The sequence below is a fragment of the Neopelma chrysocephalum genome, unplaced genomic scaffold (genome assembly GCF_003984885.1).
Source record: "Neopelma chrysocephalum unplaced genomic scaffold, ASM398488v2 Primary Assembly neopelma1_24, whole genome shotgun sequence".
Lineage (NCBI taxonomy): Eukaryota > Metazoa > Chordata > Aves > Passeriformes > Pipridae > Neopelma > Neopelma chrysocephalum.
In genome coordinates this window covers 5691967-5714982 of record NW_020897693.1, presented here as the reverse complement: position 1 = coordinate 5714982, position 23016 = coordinate 5691967, and the positions used below count along the sequence as shown (strand labels likewise).

The 23016-nt window shown below is 37.6% G+C and overlaps 1 protein-coding gene across 15 annotated transcripts in view; it reads left to right on the top strand.

Annotated features, from left to right (window-relative positions):
* Positions 1 to 23016, top strand: part of SOX6 (SRY-box 6) — a 376930-nt gene that overhangs the window by 266080 nt on the left and 87834 nt on the right. For 9 of the 15 annotated variants that reach the window (XM_027700993.1, XM_027700982.1, XM_027701004.1 and 6 more), the window contains 3 exons: positions 10506 to 10629; positions 16051 to 16149; positions 19155 to 19234. In XM_027700993.1, coding sequence (XP_027556794.1) covers positions 10506 to 10629; positions 16051 to 16149; positions 19155 to 19234 — 303 coding nt within the window. The remainder of the gene's footprint in view (positions 1 to 10505; positions 10630 to 16050; positions 16150 to 19154; positions 19235 to 23016) is intronic. The other 6 variants (XM_027701047.1, XM_027701012.1, XM_027701069.1 and 3 more) reach the window with 3 other exon arrangements.

Here is a 23016-nt window from a genome sequence, read left to right as displayed (position 1 = left end):
TTTTCCTTTTAATTATGATTAACCATTAGAGCAACAATTCTATGGTTTACAAGATCTTCCTTATTGAGGATCTATAGAAATAACACTGGGAAAGCTCATATATTAAATTGCACTATAGTGAAGGGATGTTTTAATATGCCAGTCTCTGAGCACATCTGTGTGCACACAACTCCCAGTAACATTAATTGGAGTCGCATATGCAAATCGACAGAGAATGGAGTCTGAAATATAGAAAGAAGAGAATGGTATGGGCCACACTTTGTTCCCAGGAGGCTGTCCTACTCCACTGGAGTAAGAGTTTCTGAGTCTCTCCTCCTTGAGAGGCAAACATTACCCTTCTCATCTTCAGTGTATAGTACTCATTTAGTTCTTGTAGGAGAGTTTACTAGCAGTAATGTTATGGCCAGAAGAAACTAGGGCTAAAGGACAGGCTTTACTTATAAAGCCTTTGCACTATGGAAAAGGTTGTTTTCAATCTGAAAACTCAGATTTATAAACACTTAATTCATCAGTTCCCCATGCCTTTCATTTGAAATAAACAGCCGGCAATATTATTTTAAAATAAGGCAGAAGGTGTAACAAAAATGAAGTAATGTTTTGAGAAATAGGTGATTGATGATTAAAAAACAGAGAGAGAAGGGGTGGGGGGTGTCAGTCCAGCATTCATTAGTCAGGCAAAACTTTGGTTTGAGCGTGCATTAAGTCAGGAAGACCAGACAGTGTGTCTGGAAAATGATTCTTTCTTTGAGAAGTAGACTCTCAAAAATATCCCCTTGTTTCTTAAATCTAAAGGCATCCTTTGACCGACTTAGTTATTTTATAGCTATTGATGCTAGAGAAAACAAAAGAAACTTTAAAACGTGGAAACATAAACATCATTGAACTAGCCCCTTTTAAAAAAAAGGGGGAGAGTGGTGGGGGAGAGTGAAAAAGAAAAGAAAGAAATCACAGTGGATGTTTTCCAGGAGGGAACATGCTATGCTGTGTAAAGGGGGCTAGAGTAACAAGAAGTCATCTATTCTTGATTTCTTGAGACAGCTAGAGCTTTGTGCCTTGTGTAGTTCCTACGTTTTTAAGAGCTTGTTCTGTGTAGCAGAAATAATACAATAAATGGGTTTAACCACATTTGTCTCAGCTAGACAGTCTGCTTTGTCAAAGATTGCTGGTACAACATAAACAAATTATGTGTTTGTAGTGCTTTTCAATGAAAGCCTATCTAACAGAGCGGAGATTGTGTTTCGGCAGCTGTAGATTTAATCTCCTACCTGTCAGTTAAAGCAGGCATTTCCTGAGCAGATAAGGCCTGGCTGCAGAGGGGGAAGCGGCCACAGCTGGACAAAGGGCCATTGTTATTGCCCCGTAGTGCTGTGTAGTTCTGAGCCTGCATTTGATCGCACCAGCTCCATCCAGCGTGCTGGGCTTGCAGAGGAGCCAGCCCTCCGCGGCGGCTTCGGGAGGCAGGGAGAACGGGAATTGCGGCACAGCTTTGTGCTGTGGACTCCCGCAGGCTGCCACGAGCAGCCGAAGGAAATGCCCCCGGCTTGGAACTCACTCTAAACCGAGTGTGGTCATAGGATTCACGGCAAGGATCAATTCGCAAGCCGAAAACGCGCCCTGAGTGACAGTGGAGTTCTGACAAATCGGGGAAAGCCAGAAAATGGAAAGACTGACATTCGAGTATCAGGATCCACTATAGAAAAGGCAGCACAGCAGTGTGGTTTTGTATCTGAAATATAGCTGTTGCTGGAATTTTAACACCTAAAGTTGGATAAGAAATACCCAATGTTCATTTTAAATATAAGTTTCCTGATTTTTGGACTTATTTTACCTTTTTAATGTTTTTGGTTTTTTTCAAAATGTTTTTGTAGATTAATCAGAAATGCCGTAGAAAGTTGAGAAGCCAATAAAATTGATTTGAGACAGAGACAGTTGCTGTTGGAAGCACACAAGGCTGTGTGTATGTCACTGGAAGTTTAGAAACTCTCTGTTACTTACTCCCACATTTGCAATAATTACCATATACTAGTGGTGGCAATCACCTCAGTCATACTGTGCAAACACATCAGTTTTTTGGATCCTTTTCTGAGTAAAGATGGTCAGATGATGTCAAAATCTGAGGAACCCTAGGAAGAGATGGAACAAATTAATTTTTGCATGCAATCAGTATTCTGATTTGACTTTGATCTCTAGACACAGGAGTTTTCTGCATTAAACTAGTTCTCCACATAATTGCCTTTGATAACCCTTTGTGTTTCAATCTAGACACTCCATAAACACCGTGTGATTTCTGGAAGTTATCTAGGTTACTATTCTGCATTAAATATCTTTCAAAAATATACAGGAGCAAGAATATTCTCATTGGATGTGAATACCTCCTTTGGCCTAGTCTCTTGAATATTATGCATTTATGCTTGAGGAAAAATAGCAACACTTGTCTCTACTTCTCTGTGAATTTATTCTTCTTTATTATAAATATGAGAAGAAATCAGTCACAGCAGTGAGTGTGATGTGAAAGGTGTCTTTTTCACACCTGTGCCTCATCTTCACCCTTGGATCCTGCCATTATACAAGTGTTGGAGGGCTAAACTGTGTAGCGGTGGCATGTACCTGCTCAAAATCTGCCTCCTTCTGAAGTTTTACCAAGTTTTACAAGAGCATGTCCTTCACTAGCCATAGCTCTGCACCTTGGGTAGCTTTTGATACAACCATGCAGTGAGGTATAAAGGTTGCAAGCATCAGAGTACAATGGAATTGGTTTCTATCCACCATGTGTTGTCACTCCTGCGACTGAGAAAGAAATCCAGGCCTATTTGAGAGTCCTCCAGTGTAAACTGTAGATGTAATACTGTCCTCTGAATGGGTCTTTGAGCTTGAATTATTAATAATTGTGAAGTATGTAAAAGTTGTAAGTGCTTATGTAGTTATGTTATAGTTAAAAATCTTGGAATATTGGTGAAAATACAGGAAGCTATAAAAACAATATGATGCTCAGAACAAAATTCTTCCCATAGCAAAGAAAATGGCAGAACTCCTATTTTCGTTGGTGCCCTCCTGCATTTCAGATGTATTATGTATTTGTTTAAATATGTTCTCTTCTTTTATTGCACCCTTTTTACCTCTATAGAGCAGAAGGATTTTTGATCAGAGACATTGAAACATGTTCCCGTTTTCATTCCCACTTCTGCTGGAGGTACTCTTTAAAGTGAGAGACAATCCTTCCTTTAGTAGCCATCAGTGTTGTTGTCTGAGATGATTTTTTTTATGCTGTACATTGCAAGCCCTTCTATTGAGGGAATTAGTTTCATGGTAATAACTAGTGATGGCTAGTATTCAGAAAAAAGAACTCTATCTTGAATGGATATGGGGGAAAAACTGCTTGAAAGCACCAATACCGAGTGCAAATTTCAAAGCATCTCTTGCTCTAAATTTTTCCATCAACGGGAAATTTCAATGTACTCCAAAAATATTGCACATTTTGATATCACCATAAAAAAACTTAAGTTAATGAGGAATTTCTAACATAATTTATATTTAGATTTGAGCTGAAGTAATGGAGCTTCCATGTATAAAATATCAACAAGTATCATTAGGCTGCAATATTTTTCTTATTTTGGCATGAATAAGACAAGGTGCAAATGAGAAACATACATCTTCACTAGTCTTTGGAAATATCTGAAATAATTGACTTGCTCAGTCTTCTGTGATGGCTTGGTGACCACTAACTGTGACAATTTGCATAATAGTCAACTCTTCACTTCTGTAGAGATAACTGTTTGTATCTGATTAAAATTAGGACTGTTTTAGTTCTCTTGACTTTTCCAGAAGTTGCAGTAATAGAGATTTGCTGTTATGCTTTAACCAAACAAATGCACACATGGGGATAACAATATGCTGAGTTTATGCAGATTTTACAACACAAATCTGAATAAAATACCCACTAATAGACCCTTAAGGAGTAATAAACACACATGAATTTTCCTTAGTTGCACTTTAAAGTGATTTTAACATACTACTAGACCTTAACAATAATATTTAATTGACAAGATTATGCATTTGTATGGATTGAAAAGGTGGTAGATCTCTAATTCCAAATGAACTATAAATTCACTTTTGCATAACATGTTTTATTTATTTCTCTATAGCAGAGATGTTCTCCATCCCTCCTAGTGAGAGTTTCTTAAAATACAGACAATTTAAATAGATTTAATTACCATTTATCATACTCCTAACTTCATGAGATCATCTTTAGTTGAATTCTGTATTTCCAGATAGTTAAGGAGCTAGATAAAAACAGGGCAACATAATGAGAAGCTAATAGAAATGAAACGAGACCTAGTGTTTAAAACTATTCTATTTTCAGTGTTCTTGGCAGTATTTTTCTGTTGTTCCCTTATTTATTTTCCAAGTAGATGGAATTTATTTAATTTAAAGTTTCAAAGTGGTGAGGAAAAAAAAAAAAAAATAAGGATGCTCTATTTCACTCCATGATCATGGTTGCAATTTTCACATTAATGTTGTGGCCACTGCAGTAGACTTAAATCTCTAAATCATGGTGATGCATTGGACAAATGGAAAAAAATGATAGGGGGAAAAAAGAAAATAGCAATTACAATTCCTTTACAAATTCAGTAGTGGGCTACATATTTTTTCCTTAGTATTTCCAGTATGAAATGTTCTCACTTTGCAAGTCTATGTTATCTTTTTTACAGTTTATTTGCCAACACTTCCCCTGGGATCTCATTGGCAGACATTTTCTTTGTGGCTCATGTACTTTCACTGAGAGGAAATATTTTTCAATTAGACTGTAGATAATTAGATGGCAGATAAATTAGAACATAATATACCTCCCTATATAGATAGATCTCCAGTGGTTCTATATTGGTAACAGGAGCAGAAAGTAGTCTCTGAATAATTTTCAGTGTGGGAACTATATTGACATGATTTCAGTGTCTTAGCCATGACACTGTGACTGAGGGATCGCTTTGGGTCTGCCAGAACCCCAATCTTTCTCCAATTGCCATTCCTCCTCACACAGAGTCACAGGTGCTTCCCTGGGATTATTTGCTAGAGGGGATTTCTCACTTAAGTGTTTGGGTCCACTTCCACGTATTATCTTTACGTTAGAGAATGTTGTGCATTGATGGCCATGAATTCAAAGCCTGGGGAGTTTATGAATTACATTTCTGAGCCCAGAACAAAAGGCCCAGCCACACTTGCAGACAAAGTAGCCAGATCCTTTATAACCAAACTGGCCAGTTAACATACCCTTACAGTCATTTTGCTTCATCAGAACATCACAAATAAAACATCCACACGTTCAACTGTAACCAAAGATATTTTTTAATTTTTTTTCAGTACAATTCTTCTGCAGTTTTTCTAAATATATAATTTTTGGGACCATAAAAGGGCTCAGTAATGGCATGAGTTCATTACAACACTGGCAGAGTTGGGGAGGAGATTTAGGCTCAAACTTGCAGAAATCTTAGCATGTAGCTGCTTTTTAACATTTACGCGGTCCCACTGACTTTCACATAAATAAGTTTTCATAAAAGAAGTCCCTACTCCTTTATGCAGCGTGGTGTTTGGATTCTTGCAGTTTCCCCAAAAATGTCTTAATCAAAATAAAATTCAACGTACAAAACTTCTTATAATTCTCCTCTAAAAAGGAACAAGGAACAGCCCAGCACTAGTTATTGAAACAAATAAAAATCTAATGATATAATGATGATGTAAAAGTAATAATGACATGTATTGTATAAATACTATTTAAAATGCAGATGAGGTAAATACATATAATATACAGGATATTTAAAAGCTTGCACTACTAATTCTGGGGCCACAAACACTGCTTTCAGTGCATTAAGATCTCTGAAATAAACCAACTTAAAATATCACCTGTTCAGCTACCAGTTATAGCTACTTGTTCTATCATATAAAGACATATTTTGAGCACTCTGAAAATGCACATTTTTACTTAATTTACTGCCATTACCTGGGAATCTTGTCTATTACTTTATAGTTTCTAAATAAGAGATTAGAAAATTTCAAGCACATTTTGCTGTGGAAATTCTAAGCTCAGTTATGGCTTAGGTTACAGTTGTAGTCTGGGTGTACCAAATACTCAAGAAGTTAAAAAGTCTGAGGTAGAATCTGAAATTTAAACTATAAAAAGTTTAAATCCCTGTGAATGATGTAGGTTCTCACAAAGACTGCAACATCACAATGACAAAAGTTTCTGTTCATCCTATAATAAAGAAAAAAGCCCTCAATTCAGTAAATTCAAAGATTGGTTTCTCAACTAGCTTATAGTGGAGTAGTCTTTTAGATTCAAAACAAATCTCAGGATTTCTGCAAGTTGGGAACACGGTCCAGAGATTTTATCAGTGGAAGAAGGTGGGGGCAATAGTTTCACATAGCAGTGTTGGATTATTCTAGGGCATTAGATCATATTTAGCTTGTCACACTATTTTAGACTAGCTCTGGACATAATAAAAAAAAAAGCTTTTAAAAAAGGATGAAAGTTATAAAGATTGTACTTACTGTCTCTGAAAAAATATGGCACTTAATTCTGCCCTTTGCTGAAGTAAACTGTGCAGAGGGAGGCAACTTGCAAAGTTTGATCTTCTAAAGGAAGAGGAATTCATCTGCCATTATAGGGTGGGATTACTGCTCTCGAAACCTGTGATTCTCGCAGCTAAGCAAAAATGTATGAGTTGTGTTTTTTTTTGCAGTGCTGCCACCCTTTTCTCCGAATGCCTTTACTTCTCTGGTTGCAATGTTACGTTATTGTAGAGGCAGCTTTGGTTTTTAAAGACAGAACTCTTCCTCGGTCTCACTAAATGTGCTGTGCTCCTTATCCAAAAGAGGCAGATCATTTTATTTCAAAGCATTATTTTTGTATAACATATCACTTTGGCTTATATTTTCCAAGCACAACACTAACCATCAGTGATGTTCTAACAAGGAGGATTGTTCAGCCAACTTCTGAGATTAGCATTCACACAACTGTGGGACAAAGCACTGCAGATTCGCCCAGCTTATCAAACAGGCCACCAGCTTTTATTATTTCAGGGAGAATCAAATTGGAAGTTGCTTCTTGAACTAATCAGGGCTGATTTGCTCTAAAGTTGCTTCCTGACTTAGATCTCAGGCAAGGAAATGCTGTAATCAGTTCCCAAGGGCCGTCAGAGTTGTGATGGGATATTAAAGGAATGGTACACCACCTTTTAAGAGTTCCCTAATCTTGGCAGATTTTTTTGTTTAACTCAGTTAAACCTGAGCTTGTTGTATAGAAACAAAGATTATTTTATGAGGTAGCTTTATATAAGAGATGAATTTACTCAAGGTAGCAGAACGGAATTTTGGAAAGAATATATTCAGGTTTCATCCAGGAGTTGTATAGCTTATTTATAAATATAGACTGGCAGAATTGTTCAAAACCAAACATTTACCACACATCACACCCCCCCCCCCCCCCCAACTTCATGAAAGAGAAAATGAGTCCCCCTGAGTGCCTCTGTTTGCATATTAGCCCATAGTATGGGCTCTGCCAAGTTACTCTCTGACTGACTGCTGCAGATGCTCTTTCTCAAGTATTCTGAGTGAGATCTTTAGTGCAAGTCTTTGGGGACAAACAATAGCACCTGTTCCTCACAAGATAGCAGCCCAGTTAGTCCATTCATGTATCTTTAATGAAGCTCTGGGGCAGATGGCAAGAAATGGCATCATCAACGACAGCACAGAGGAGACAAAAGGGGAAAGTGCCGATCCAACAATATGTTATTTTTACGAATGGGAAGAGACAGAGTCAGAGTGTTTCTTAGGCATCTGCTACCGTCTTGGTTTTCAGAAAGACCTGAGGAACATCTCAGCAATTAAAATTTCTGGGCATGTAGCCGATTTTATGAAGTACATCAATCAATGCCTCCTCCCAATTTTTCCCTCCCCTCAGTAAAATCAAAATCATCATCATAATAATAATAAAACTCTCATGAAAAGAAATTATCAAAATTTAAAGATTTTATTGGATTTTTTTGCATTAATTTTATATATTTAATAATTCTATGATTGGTGATACTTTTACATTCTCTTCATTTTTAATGCTTATTTATGCTTTTCAGTTGACCTATTCTGAAAATGGACACCTGTGAATATAATAATTCTAGGTGAAACAAATATTTATGTAAGAATAGTGTTTAATATGTGAAAGAGGGAAGACCCATGGGAGGGAATGGTTGCTATTCAGTATAGGCTTTTTCTGGCTCTATAACTCTCTTAAATGTAAACTCAAACTTACAGCCTAAATGTAACCTTTAATCAAAGCTACATTGATTTATATAGACTAAAGACCTGATCCTGGATTCAGAGTAGGAAGAACAGCAGATAGGCAGAATACAAAATAGTGATTCTCTCCACTTAAAAAATTGCTTTTATTTGAGAATTTAAGCAGAATCTGTTTGCAAACAGCTGAGGGGATCCAAATCTACAGGATTGCATTGGGGAATAACCACTGTAGGATTTGATTATTATATATTTTGAATTATTTTTAAGGCACAATGGAGTGAAGTATTACTATAGGTATGTACGCACCATGACTTGAACCATAGCACTCACTCTGATCTCTCCTGTGTCTTGTGAGATTGTGTTGGTGTCTTGTAGCTTTGCAACCCCATGGAAATCCCCACGTGTGTGTGGGATATTTCTTAAGATTTTAGCGCCATTTGATTAGATGTTAGTTAGGAACTACTGAAAATGATTGTGAGTTGTACTGTATTGAACTTCTTCTAATAGAGTTTCTTCTATCAGACAAAGCCTGTGGTTTTCGTTAGGTGCACTCCTGTAGAGCCAGTGTGTAGGAACACCACACAGCAAAACCAGCACCATTTTATCAGAGGTAAATGCCTGTTGTGGGCACATGGGGATCAACTCCAATCTGACCAAGTTTAGTTCATAACCTAAAACACACAGCCAGGCTTACCTCAGCTAAAATGAGAGAAATAGCTGCGCAAAGCTAGTTTCTTTCACGCCCCAGTGCCATAGCAGTAATTGCACAAAGACCTTTTTATTATAAGTTGATTTTCCTGAGGAATGGATTCAAAAAATACTGTAAAGTGTTTATTTTTTGCTTGACCTTTATTAACCTACATCTTAGGGCTTTCCCAAGAGAAGAGTTGTTGGTAAATTAACCCTCACAGACACACACAGTAGCATTTCTGCACTGCATCAATGGTTGTGAAAGTAATGGGGATATGACAAGAAAATTTGGCACTATTTAAACAATGTCATAGGTCAACATATGGGATTTGACCAAAAAAGTTTTTTAGGAATTAAATGAAAAAAAATTGCTTGAAGTGTACTTTAACTTTTTAATAGTATTTAATGCCACCGATTTATGGTAGGATGAGGGCAAAATTTCTTTTCTGCCTAAACCTCAAATTTCTTCCTACATTTACTAGCTTTGATATATAAACCGTTATATATTTTCTTAACTACTAATCATAAAAATCACAGTCAAACCCTTGGGTACTTCTGGGGTTAAGGCACAATGGATAAAAACTCTTTGTTATCTTATCCACTGTCTCTGAAACACAGGTAGTGTAAATTAAGGAACTAGGAAATTAACATGTAGATTTAACAGACACGATTCTGATTTTCTGTATGTTGAATACAAAGGCTGGTATAAGGTGAAGAATTTCCTCTGGCTTGTCTGTGGTTTTTGATACATTCACTAAGGTCAAATTAAATTTGGCATAGTAGGGTTTTTTCCTGAAATGGTCTTTAAATACAGCTCTATAATTACCAGGTTACATGAGAGTGCATAAAGCTATAAAACCGCTCAGATAGACAAGCAATTTATATGTTATTGTGAGGTGTGTATGGCAGAGGATGTTAGTCTATTTGGGAGACAAATAAAGATGTTGGAGCCTTAAACTTTAAGAGTTGGGGTGTTGACTAGAAAACTATTTAGTAGTGTGGTGAGGTTTTGAAATAACATATCTGAGTCGTTGGTACATATGTGAACAATACAATGTTGTAAGATCTCAGAGTTAAAATTATCCTAGGGTTACTAAAATTTGATCGTTGAAGTAAATACTGCAGTGTTAGGTTACTTCTAAATGCTTGTCACTCTGCTGTCTGTGACTAAAGATGAGAAAACTTGTGAAAAATTCATAGGTATATGTACCACTCTACTTTTTAAAAAATCCTATGGTACGGTTTGTACCTTTTTGCCTTGTGCCAGGACAGGGAATTTTAGCTTAAAAAAAAATAATAGAGAACCAGAAAGAAGCAGGAAAACGTGTAGTTCACTGAGACTGTTACACCTTTGACACCGAGGGAAAACAATGTTAGTGAGGGCTTTGATGTGATAATGTGAAGTTGGCAGGGATTGCATTAAGGCGAAGGTTCTTTGGGACTGTGTGAACACAAGAACACTATCAGTACTGGAGAAATACCTGTCAAGACAAATTTGTACTATTTCTGATCAGAGGCTCTCTTCTGTTTAGCAGGTTCAGGGTCACATGCCTCCGCTCATGATCCCAATTTTTCCACACGACCAGCGGACGCTGGCAGCGGCTGCTGCAGCCCAGCAGGGATTTCTCTTCCCCCCAGGAATAACTTACAAACCAGGTAAGCTGATAGGGATGTGAAGCTATTGCACATTTTAAGACATTAACTGTATCTTCTTGTGTGATCTGTCTCATATAGATGATACACAGCAGGCATAGCTGGTTGGAAATTATGTGGAGCTTTTGCAATTCCACTTGCAAAAAAACTTCTGGATTGAAGGAGGTGGATGGACTATTGGTTATTGAACATCATGGTTTTCTTGCCTTTATTTCCTACAAAATCATTTGCTTTAAATATATTGGCCCACTTAGCTAGCAATTTGCATCTGGTCTGCCCTGTGTTATTATACAAAAGCTACACATCTTTAATTAACCCTGTTATCTTCAGTATATTTGTCTTTCGTGCCAAAATTCTCACCCTTTTGTTTGATTTCAATCTGGTTAATAAAAGGTTTCAGTAGCTCAATTCCAGTCATTATTCAGACTCATAACAGGTCACATAACCTTGCAGTGAAATATGTTTTGAGATGATTTAGCAAATGTTATGATTTCTTTCTTTTTTCCTCCAAGTTTACAGGACTCCTGGGGAATTCAATTAGGGATATAATGGTTTGAAGCTACTTTCAGAGCCTCCTTGTAAACAGGGCTTTAAATGTTTAAAGACACTTTGCCAAAGGAATTCAATGTAGGAAGATAGTTAAGTAAATAAAAGTCAACCTTATTTTCATTTGTACATTCTTTGTAAGTGACCTCAGTCCAGAAGCAGCAACCTTATTTTGCTCATTAATAGTATTCCCTGTCAAGCTGCCTTTAGCATATTAACCTGATAACTAATAACTACAAAACATAAAGACCAGTTTCTTTTTTATTCATTAAATATGAAATGTACAAAGTAAAGCATTGATCCGGTTCCCACTGATGTTAGGGGTGATTTTGCTGTTGACTGCAACAGGAACAGGGTCAAATCCAAAGTAAAGCCTCATAATAGATGATGTAAACAGCATGCTAATTAAAAGCCAGGTTGAACCTAAAATCCTTTCTAGCAAGTTTACTTAATATCAGATGAAGTGAGGCCAAGCAGGATTTCAGCAAGTATTTCGGTTTGTTCCACTTCCTTCTGTCTCTTTAGTCTGGAGACATTTCTCTTTAAAAACACCAGAATCTTTGTCCAGATATTATCTTATTTTCACTTTTAAAAAACCCCAAAATTCTTTTCCAGTTTGACAAACTGGTGCACTGCATGCAGGAAGCAGTTACTAGAGTTCTGAAAGGCAGAGAGCTCTAGATGGCACAGGGTGATGGCTATTCACAACAGCTGGGGACCAAACTGAAGAATATTTTGTCTACAAAGACAAAGAGTTGCCAGTTGTGGAAATTGTCTACAGCACCCTGGCTAATATCTTTCTTCTCACAGACAAGAGAAAGCACATGCTTTACTTGCTTTTCCTGTTTTAATCAGAGATGCTTTCTGTAGAGTGACTGCTAATGACTTAGCTGTTGGTTTTGCCTGAAAGGTGTTAAGTTAAATCATGTTGTGTTAATTTTGCCTCTGTAGGCTTCTTGGTACAATAATGACTTACGAAGAAGAGTACCAGCATGTTTTCCTGCACATGACCAAATTTCTGCACTTATTCTAAAGTGTTCCTTATAGTACCTATCCGAACACTTTATCAGGCTTCAACTGTTCTAATTTGATCCTATTGACCTTCTAATAGGAGGTGATACAGCTTTAGGGCATTTTTTAACTTGCCAGAATGCAGAAAGAGAGATGTATGACAAATGTTAGAAGAATAAAGTGCAGGAAGAAACCAAGGCCTAGATATCTTGGAACACAGCTAAGCTGTTTGCTGGTATGTTATTGGTTTATGTGCAGATGATGCCAGTAAAGAGCAGAAGTTACAATTATCTGATTATACCCAGTGGCTTTAAGGAAATGAGAATATTTATATCTTTAATATATTTATTAAATTCTACAGCATATGTGGTAAAGGTAGCTGGGCAGGTCAGTAGCTTCTGTCAGAGAGACATCATGATTTAAAAAAAATGCTGTAACTACACTTGGTATTGATTAATTCCTATTTTTGGCACTCTCGGCACAGTAGTTAAGGAATTAATGAAACTGGAGATTAAACTATACTCTTTCATAGAGAGGGTTCTTCAAAGTCATTTCTGAGGAATATTTATGAACTTGACTGCTACTACCTGTACTCTCCTACTTTTGTGAGAAATGAAACTTTCACCTCTAGAACTGTCAGTTTAAACTCATTCATACCTCTGAAGGAAGATAGGAGATGGATTAACCCTTCAGACACCCACCATTTCCTTTTAGCTTGCCTGTCTAGGTTCTGTTTCATTTTACTGCAGTTTGATGTAGGCAAGACTGAGTTTTGACCCTGCCAGTTTTCCCTGACACTCAGAAAATGCAGCGAGAGGCATTTCAGTAATAGGAGCAGTGGAAGCTAAGTACTTTTGAAACTGACTGTGTCATTTAGGGAATGTCAAATATTGTGTGCACAGTCACTTACTTTGCTTTGCCTGCAAAATGGGCTGGATATAAGCCAACTTCGAAGTGGAAGTGACGTATCAGTGTTAGTGTGACAGGACAGCCCAGATGAGTCCTGCCTTGGTGTACAAGCAGGGGTATGATTATGTGCACATGTCCATGAAGAAATGTCTTCGTGGGCTAAGTAGGAAGCAATTTCATGGCTGTTTATTTCAATGCCAAGATAGCAGTTACCAAGTACTGCTGCAAATCTGCACACATACTCTACGCCTAGAAGAAATAAAATGATATTATTTAGCAAAATACACTCGTTCATTCCCTCAATTGAAGGTCCTATAGAAGAGAGGAGAATTTATTAGGTACTGAGACCCTTCCAGTACATACCTTGGGTGCTCATGAACTTCTGAGCTCAGAAGATCATTATGAACAGAAACCCTAAGGACTTGCTGATATACAGCTATGATAAAGCCAGCCAGGAGAGAGTTTTCTACTGCCTGGCAGAATCTATAACATTGAGATGACTGTAACCCTCCCCCTGCCATATTTTGGAGTTCTAGGAGGTGAAACAGGCCAAAGTTAGCAAGTGCTGATGACAAGTAATAATTACATTAGAAAAAAAATCCCCAAAGTCCCATGCTTCCTTATGTATCTCAAAGTCATGTAATATAATTTTCCGGCATGGTAAGTACTAATTGAGAAATCAGAGCTGCATAGACCACCTAATTAATTTTTTATACATATTTCAGTATTTATACTGTATACCGGATTAATTAAAACTTTAGGGCGCTGTGCATCTCAAATGACTGTTGTGACTATTGACCTGCAGGCATTTGACGAGCCTCGTAGAGTACCTGGTTGTGGGGGTTGCCACTTATTCCAGTGGGAAGCTGAGAGTGGCAGCTGTTAGGAAGCTAATACTTGCCCAGAGATGCTACGCAGTTAATAGAACTATTTTGCATTCTGAGTACAGCGAAGCAACTGCACTGGCTTTCTGACTGTGACCACTATACTTACTGCTTGGAACTGGTAGGTAACATGGGTACCATTATACCTCCTCTCCCAGTGAAAATTTCCCTTCATTTAACCAACCACATGCATCCAGGAAAACTTAGTGGGCTGGAGTATCTTTGATTAGCATGTCCCCATTAGTGCCCTGGGACAAGAGGAGAAGAGAGTGAGTGGAATAAGGAGAAAGACAGTTTCCTCCTCCATCTTGAGGTGACTAAAATATTACTTCCATCAAATTCTGTGGCTAAGAGGGAACAGGGAAGCAGGATGACGATGGAGTAAAGACATGAAGCAATGCTGGGCAGGAGCCAGACCGTACATTGAACTGAGCTCAAACAGACCTATGGTTTGCTCAAAGCAGAGAGTGGGAGGGCTGGTCTCTATGCTGTCTGCATAGTGACAGTCCATGTGACTTGAAAATGTGTGATCACTTTTGCTTGATAATCTTCTGCAAATATTTTGTGTTATATCATTTCTTTACCACATCTGGAAAATATCTCTGGAAAAGATTTTTGAAAATAGAGACATTGAGTAGAGTAAAACTCTATTTAAAAAGGTTTGTTGAGTGATATACTGCAGTCTATTTTCAAAGCATTTTTTCATCTTTTATACAAAAACTATATAAAGACCATGACTAGAATAGCTAAGAAACAACCTTTTTCTGCCTACCTAGGTCATTTGGCTTTATATGCAAAAATAATTTACCAGAGATTTAGCTATGCTGCAATACCACGTGAAAATGGAAACTGCTTTTCTAGGCTGGTGGCAAAAATAGTGAGAACGAGAGCCAACATTTTGGCCTGGTTCTGTTTCTACGTGCACTGGGGCAAATCAATCCTTTGAAATCAATGAAAGTTAGTAGTAGACAAAGCATGACAAACAAAAATGTCAGACTTATTGTCATTGGACTGGACCTCAGAACATTCCAATACTGTGAGATATTTGTCATCAAACAAATTAAACTCCTTGATTATGGTAGCTAATCCACATAACTAACATAATCTTAGATATGCTGGATTTCACTGATAATCCAGCATTGCAGTTTCCATTTGGAATAGGCGTTTCAGAAGTTTTTCCTAAAGCTGCAAGGGGGTTTAGATTACCCTCTCAGTACTCTATTTTTGCTGTTCCTCTTGGCAGGTGAGAACAGAAAGCACACACCAAGTCAACTGTGTACTGAGTTGGCCGTGTGTCTTTGCATGGCAGAGGTGCTGCATGAATCTTGTTTCTAATGGAATTTCCCCAGGAATGAGTTAAAGCCTGTCACGTGTTCCCTGTTGAGTTTTACTGGTTGGAACAAGAAATCTGTAACCTCAGGATCTGTTGTAGCAATCCATATGTGCCTCACTCCTAAATGCTGAGGTAAAAACTGGAAGTGGTAGTAGGCAGTATTGTCAGGTGGGATTTTTGCATGGAAATTTGCAAATAATTTTGCAAACATTACCCACAGACAGACAATTGTGGGGGAAACCAATTTTGCTGCATCATGTGAATGGTGATAAGGCAGAGTTGCAGCAAACCCTACTCAGAACAAAAGGCGTAATTGAAGTAGTACCATTGGACATGTCCAGTGTTCCCTTAGCCAGTTACCTTTATTAACATATTCCTCAATCCTAATGGATCTGTACAAGCAAAATACATGCCCTGTATGGGTGTACTGTGGGAGTACACAGTACATCTGTATCCTTGCTGTATCCTGACAGCACCCTGAGAAGAGGTGCCCTTTTCTTGGTCTGTTCATTATGCCTGGAAGGGTAGGGCCCTGGAATGGGTGATCTCTTGCAGCTCTTCCAACTCCAATTCCTCTCATTCTATGAGTACACATGGAGAGTGTGCAAGTGGCAGTTTGAGTTCCATGTGTGTAGCAACAGATTTTAAGTCACAATCCCAGAATGGGGAAAACATTGTCAAACCAAGAGCTTTGTAACTCAGATGAGGGGAGTCAGCTTATGTCTTACAATTGTGTTTTAGGAAAGATGGGTAATAAAGCAACACCTTCCCCCTACTCTGGGTCTCACACAAGCCAGACATCCTTCTTTCCTCACAGCTCACAAAGCCTTGATCTGGAAGGTAAGTCTCTACATCCTATAAATAAAGTCCACTAAGCTTCATCTCTTCATCCAAGACAAAAAGAAACATTTACATTATTTCTATGTAGAGCAGCACAGCACAATTGCTCACTGCTTTTATTCATTTGGAAATGTTGCTCAACCTGACAAACGAAACAGAAGTCTGGCATACTTTTCCATGGCTTGTAAACACCAATTTATATATAAACAACAGCAGCCAAATGTAAATAGACAATCAGCACAGTGAGGAGATTGAACAGATCAGTTTGCAAAACATAACAGATTTTCTTCTTCCAGCATTCTTCTCACTCCTGTTTATCAAAGACCAGCACACACCAGTACCTAAGGCAGACCTGTCCGAACATGTTCTGCTGCCTTTTGTACAAATTTAAAAGAATGGATCCTCACGCAAGCATTCCAAATCAAGAAACAAATTTGAAAAAAATTGCTACAATACGTTGACTGATTTCTTGCCAGCTATGAAGAAGCTTCTTCATCCATTCTTGCACTGAGAAAATGAGAGGGGGAAATATGTACCTCTGTAATTAAAAATGAAAAACAGAGCATTCCTTACATGTTCAGTTTGCTCAAGGGAGAAAGAAGTACCTTTGCTCTGCTTTTACTGCTTGGTGTCAGTGAAGTACTCCAGACCTAAACAAGTATTAATTTTTCTTCTCAGCACAAAGATGCTGCTAACATATCAGGACTTAGCCATAATTTAACACATTAAAATGAGGGGAAAGAGGGACAGTATTGACTTTTAATACAAGTAAATGGGATAACTATAAAATTATTTTTCCTGTAATAAAAGAAAGAACTGTAGCCAGCAGGTGAGCAAGAGAACACTACAGGGTGTGGTGAAGATACTATTAAATTAACTGTGAAGCCAAAAACTCTGTGTGTATGCGCGTGTGTGCTTGTGGGTATAAAATATCTGGCTATTTCAAACCATAGGAGCATGACAGCTGTGAAAAAGGAGTGCCGCAGGGAATTCTTTTAGAGTTTGATTTTTTTTAAAATATGTTTGACATGGAAAATGTTTTAGTACAAATAAAGCAACTGGTATTGAACTTAAAAAGTGTATGCGGAGGGGGAGGGAGAAAGAAGAGATTGCTGTGTGGAACAGGAATGAATAATTCATGATATTTAAAGAAAGAATGCCTCCGAAATGTTCTGCAAGGCAGTCCATGCTGATAAGTCTGATGGTTATTTTCCCCCCCATTTAAAGCATCATTAATTCAACATCTTTGTGATTTTTTTAAAAAACCTTGTAAGATATTTCTCAAAGAAACATTATTTAACTTAGATTAGGATCTTATTTATTCAGATAATTTAATATAAATATCAAAGACATGAGTGGAATTATTTAACCATAAAGAGACAGCTTTAGCACTTTTAGAAAATAATCTAGGGGTTTTTGTTGCATTTGTTTGGGTTTTTTTTAGGGAAAAAAATCCACCATCATTGCAAACTAAAATCAACCTCATGGAATGGGGAAAATAAGAGGAGATATTTTGAACATTACTCCGTAGGACACCAGTACAATATAGTGTTAGTGAATGCATTGTAGCAGAGCTCCATACGCAATCAGAATCCAATTGTTACTGGACTGTGTACAAGCACATACTGTGCTCAATGGCCTGATGAGGTATTATGGATATGATGCAAAGAGACCTTGTGGATTAGACATGTACAATTTATTAAAAAAGTGAAGCAACCGAACATTTTAACTGAGCTGAATACAATAGAACTTCAGGTGGTAAGAAAGGAGAGTTCTGAGGAATCCAGTGACTGCAAAGATTTTAGCTATTGTTATTTGTTTAAGGGGGTTGACACAAAAAAATCTAGTTCTTGGAATGCCCTCATTATATTATATTGGATTTCTGCATTTTCTCTCATTGCTACATTCTGCTTTCAGCATGGAAGAGTTTGTGTAAAGTAGACTGATTATTGTAAGCCTCAAAAATGTACAGAGGAGCAGCCTGTTAAAATGTAGCCTACAGACTGTACATAACACTGACTTTAAATAAGTAGCTTGAGCCAAAGTGATATTCAATTAAATCATATTTACTGTGTAACTTATCCATCACTATATTAATTTGTATATTTCAGATTACACTGCTAAATTATTTCAGCCTTCCTTAACTCCTTACTCAGTCCCAAAGGCACTGAGTGATGCATAAGTGTGGGACCACTCATAGATGCTATAAGACACAGTGTTGCAATGCTTAATCTGGAACAATATTATCTCTTATTTTCTGGAGTATTTGTTGTCCCCTAAATGCAGATGGCACACATTTTCAGTTTCTAGTGAACAGAACACACAAACTTTAGTACCCTAATCTTTATGTGACTAACTGTCTAATCTATCAACTTCAGTAGTTCCCCAGGTCTCAGAGAAAGTTAAAATTGTGTTTCCAGCTATTTTAAGAAGTGATTTAGTTTTTTCTCTCTATGACTACCTTAAAGAGTTGTCCCAAGACAGAGAACCCCAAAGGAAAAGAAGAAACCTCAACCTGTGTTGAGCCAACTGGGTAGCTTTCACAGAAGCCACTCGACACTAAAAAGAAATCACCCTTCATTGAACTGGATTGAAAATTCTTGGGTGATAACAAATTTCTTTTGTTTTAAGAAACATGTGGTGAAAACAATTTTTTTTTCCTCTGGGAGCCACTAGGGTTTCCTGGAGTATCTTATTTGTATGTCTGTGGCTCTAAGGCCCATTTTGTGCCCAGGCTTACATGCTTGATTTGAACATTTGCTTTTGAAAATGAAAATCACGAGCATCGTATTTATGTTTTGCCAGTTTGCCTACCAGCTATCTGCTAACAAAAAAAGTTCCAAGGGAGCATGGCAAGTCTGTGCCCAGTGAAGCCTTTTGTTTTTGCAGATGTTTAGGCTTAAAGGAGTGCTGTGGAGCACAGGCAATCCTAGGTCCTTGTTTGCACTTGTCTGTTGCTATTCTCTGCTCATTGTCTGAACCTGCACGCATTGTTCTCCCGACAGGTGATAACTACCCTGTGCAGTTCATTCCATCAACAATGGCAGCTGCTGCTGCTTCTGGACTCAGCCCTTTACAGCTCCAGGTATGTGCCAGAACAAAAAAATGTGGGATCGAAGCCAACATTTTAGGGGAAAACTGCTAACCAGCTGTATGCTAAATAATAGTCTGAATGTTAAATAATTTTTGAGCACAGCCCAGGAGGATTAACACCTTATGTACTTACAGTACAGCAAATACAGTAATGTGCAGCCAACCTTGATACTGTGAGTGAAAGACATTGTTCCGTGTGTTTTATATTGGCAGTTAATGGTACTTTTTTATTTATATGACCAGTTGATGGGAGATAAGTTCAAAGATCTTTTTGTACTTTATTTTCATGTGGTCTCTCCCCTGTAGCTGCAATGTACTACCTTTAATTGAAGCAGTCAGTGTATCCAAACAAAAGTATGTTATTGGTTTTTTTCCCTTTTCTTCTTTTTTCTTTTTTTTTCAGACAGTGTGGTGTTGACAATACAATAAATTGCAAACTCTTGTAGCTACTGTATTTAGGTAATCTCAACCTTTCTGTGCATTAAGCTGGTCAGATGCCAAGCATGGTTAGGAGCCTTAGTTTGGCCATTTATTTATTTTTGGCATATACAGAGTGAAATGTTGTGAAAGAAAGATTTATGTGCCATATTATTAGCTAGCTTCTTGTGGCAAGAAGTTTTTAATTTCACAAGAAAAGACACAACAATGTCATAAATAATGAAGAAACAGTCAAAAGCTTTCAGAGTTAAAATGTGTGGAAAGAAAGTGACAGTGAACATGAGAGGAAAGGCCATTAAAGATGCATGTAACTATTTGCAAGTAAACCTTTGAAACCCCTATTTGAGTTAGGTTAGAGTCAGGTTCAGAAGCGAAGTAGGAATAAATTGTGCCTAGAGTAGCAAAATATTGCCATGTTAATATCCAAATATCTACTCTGCTTACCTTTCTGTAACTATATAGTTTTCCAGAGGGACCAAAGCAAATAAAAAACCCTCTTGTCTTTATGCTATGCTGATATTCTTGCCAAATTAATTTAGGATAAGTGAGAATGGCAGCACAATTCGCTGTTCATTGATGGTCCAGAGCTGGCAAAAAAGACCTCTTGAGCTTAGGTCTGACCTAACGTACAATCAAAATTTGTCAGAACACCCTGAGTCTGCAGGCAAAGATCTCCAAAATATGCTTTTGGGACATGATAATGTGATGTTAAGACTGTACCTTGGACAGGCTTCAAACCAAAGGGAAGTTTCTCAAAAGGAAAAATAGCGAGCAGGTATCCTTTGAAAGTCTGTATTTGACTATTTATTGAAGTGAAAGTCTCATTAGCTTTGGTAGAGAAAATACTGCAGAAATCAGCTTTGTGAATAGAGAGAGACTATTTTTGCTGCTTTGAAATGCACTAAAACAAATACTGTGCCTACACAAGGCTGTAAGGCAGGAAAGCATGAAAACTGTTCAACTGTCAAAGAAATAGGATCTAAACAACAGACATTTTGATTCTTTCCTTTTACAGGATCCATTTGTAACTTGACCCACATATTCACACATTAGACTTGATCTGAACCTACAGCAATAGTACAATTTCATTAATTTGTGGAAATGACAAACTGAGTTGTTAAACTTGATGAGAACAATTAGAGAGAAAACAACCAGCCAAGAAAGTGGTGCTAGTAAATTCAGAAACATTCAGGCTTGAGGGGCCTGAATTTTCATTTTGATATATTTATTGTAAAAGACTTCTTTTGTTTGTTTCCCCAACCCCCTTTTCTGTTTTGTTTGAATTTCACCCCTAGGGGATTTCACAACCTTTAAAGTTTCATGGTTATAAGAGTTTAAGTGATATAGTACTTAACCTTAGGTTGATACCTGCTCGTCAGATTGTCAAATTGTCAGAAACTAAATTTTATTTACTTCTACTATTAATATTCTCTTTGTGTCAGTTCTCTAAGTGTTCCTTAAATGACTACTTATTTGGGTGTGTTTGTTGGAGGGAATTTGTTGTTATACCTGATGCGTCATGAAGATTGTAAGGGGTGTAGAATTTCAGCTAATTTTTCCATCTTTGCTTCCCTTCCCCCTTCTTTCTCTGTTCTGCTTCCTTTCTTCCACGCACCCCACCCACTTATTTATTTACATGAATGCTGTGGCCATGGTATCTGAGTATTTCCCAAGTGCTTAAAAATACTGATCACAAAACTAATCTCTGTTCCTTTCAACCAGTGGGAGAAATAGCTAATTCATTTGCAGGTTTGGTTTTGTTTCTACATGTGAGTGTATGTCTAATATATGTGTTTGCAGAACTTGGGGAGGGAAAGCTATGTCAAGTCAAAGAGCTTTGCAGTAGCTCTAATATTTCAATTTGCCAGGGCATTATTATTAGTTCCAAAATTATGTTCCATAATCTGTATGCAGCCACAGTGGACATTCTGGCGGCTTCAAGCTTGTAATCCCTTCTTTTTTTCCACTTATGGGGTTTTTTTGGGATGATCATGCTCCAGGTGGGGGCTAGCAGCAAATTTGTGTTCTCATCTTCCTGTGTGGTAGGGCAACTTCTATGCAAGCTCTGAATCTAACAGCACAGAGAACCATTTACTCCCAGGTACACATTTAACGATAGCAATTATTCCCCAGATGATGTTTCTCCATTAATTAATGATTTGCCTATCTTACTCAAGCTATTTAGCACATTGTTATCAAAATGTACTTTCTCTGAATTCTATATTTGGGTTCACCAGGGAACTATGTATCTCCATGAGTTAAAAAAAGACTTTACTGAAATCATATACAAGAGTTCCTCAAGTAACTAGTTTCACTCTCATAGGTGCAACATTTAAAAAAATAAAATAGAAAAAAAGAGTTCTCCTTCAGCAACAGACTGGTTTGACCCATCTGCTCTTTAGATTTTGCATCACATTAATCAGCTCATGGTAAATACCATTAATACTCAGTTGCAGCTTTGAGTATCCTGAAACAAAATAGTAACTACCACACATTTATGACAGTCCATGTTCCCAAACTGGTGGCTTGCTCGGCTTTGGGTGGATATCAGATAGCTTCTTTTAACCTGTATACTGATCTCATGAAGGTGTCATGGAAGGTGGTGTTGACAAAAAAGGCTTAAAACTCTGTGTTCCACACTTCCCACTGCTGTCTCAGCCACATCTCATCAGTTTCCTCAACAACTCAGCCAAAGATTTAAATAAAATGCCTGGTAGGATCAAGCCTTGTTAGGATTCTTGGTATGAGGAAGGATTTTGCTGATGCAAGAACAGTTCTTTAAGTACAGTCTAATCAGAAAAACCAAGCTATTTCTGTTTGCCCCTCCAACTTCAAACAGCTGTGAATGAATCTGGTCAAATCAAACTTCTGCTAAATAGTTTACAGATATATTACCAAATACACCTGTAGCATGTGTGCATAGTGGTGTGTGAAACAGTTCTGATGCGTGTGTGCAACAAAAGAATGTTGCTTTAATTAATCAGTGTGAGCTGTAAAACCTGTCAATAATTTTCCTTTTGCTTCTCTTTATACACACCTTCTCTGGAGCTTCTCTCCTTTCCCGTTTCCCTGAATCTTTTCCACAGTTGTCAAATGTTTGCACTAATATTAACTGATGCTAGATATGTGTGGCCAGCAATCTTGCTAAATGAGTGAACTTGATCATGAAATGGGATTTCCCAGATCCCATGTTGCTGGCAGCAGTAACTTAGTTACTGGGAAGTCATAGTGGTGGCAGAGGTGGCACCCATATCCTTACTTTCAAGGCATTATTACTATATGCTCTTTATTGTTTAAAAAGAATCTGCCTTCATTCTTACATATTTCTACAAAGCT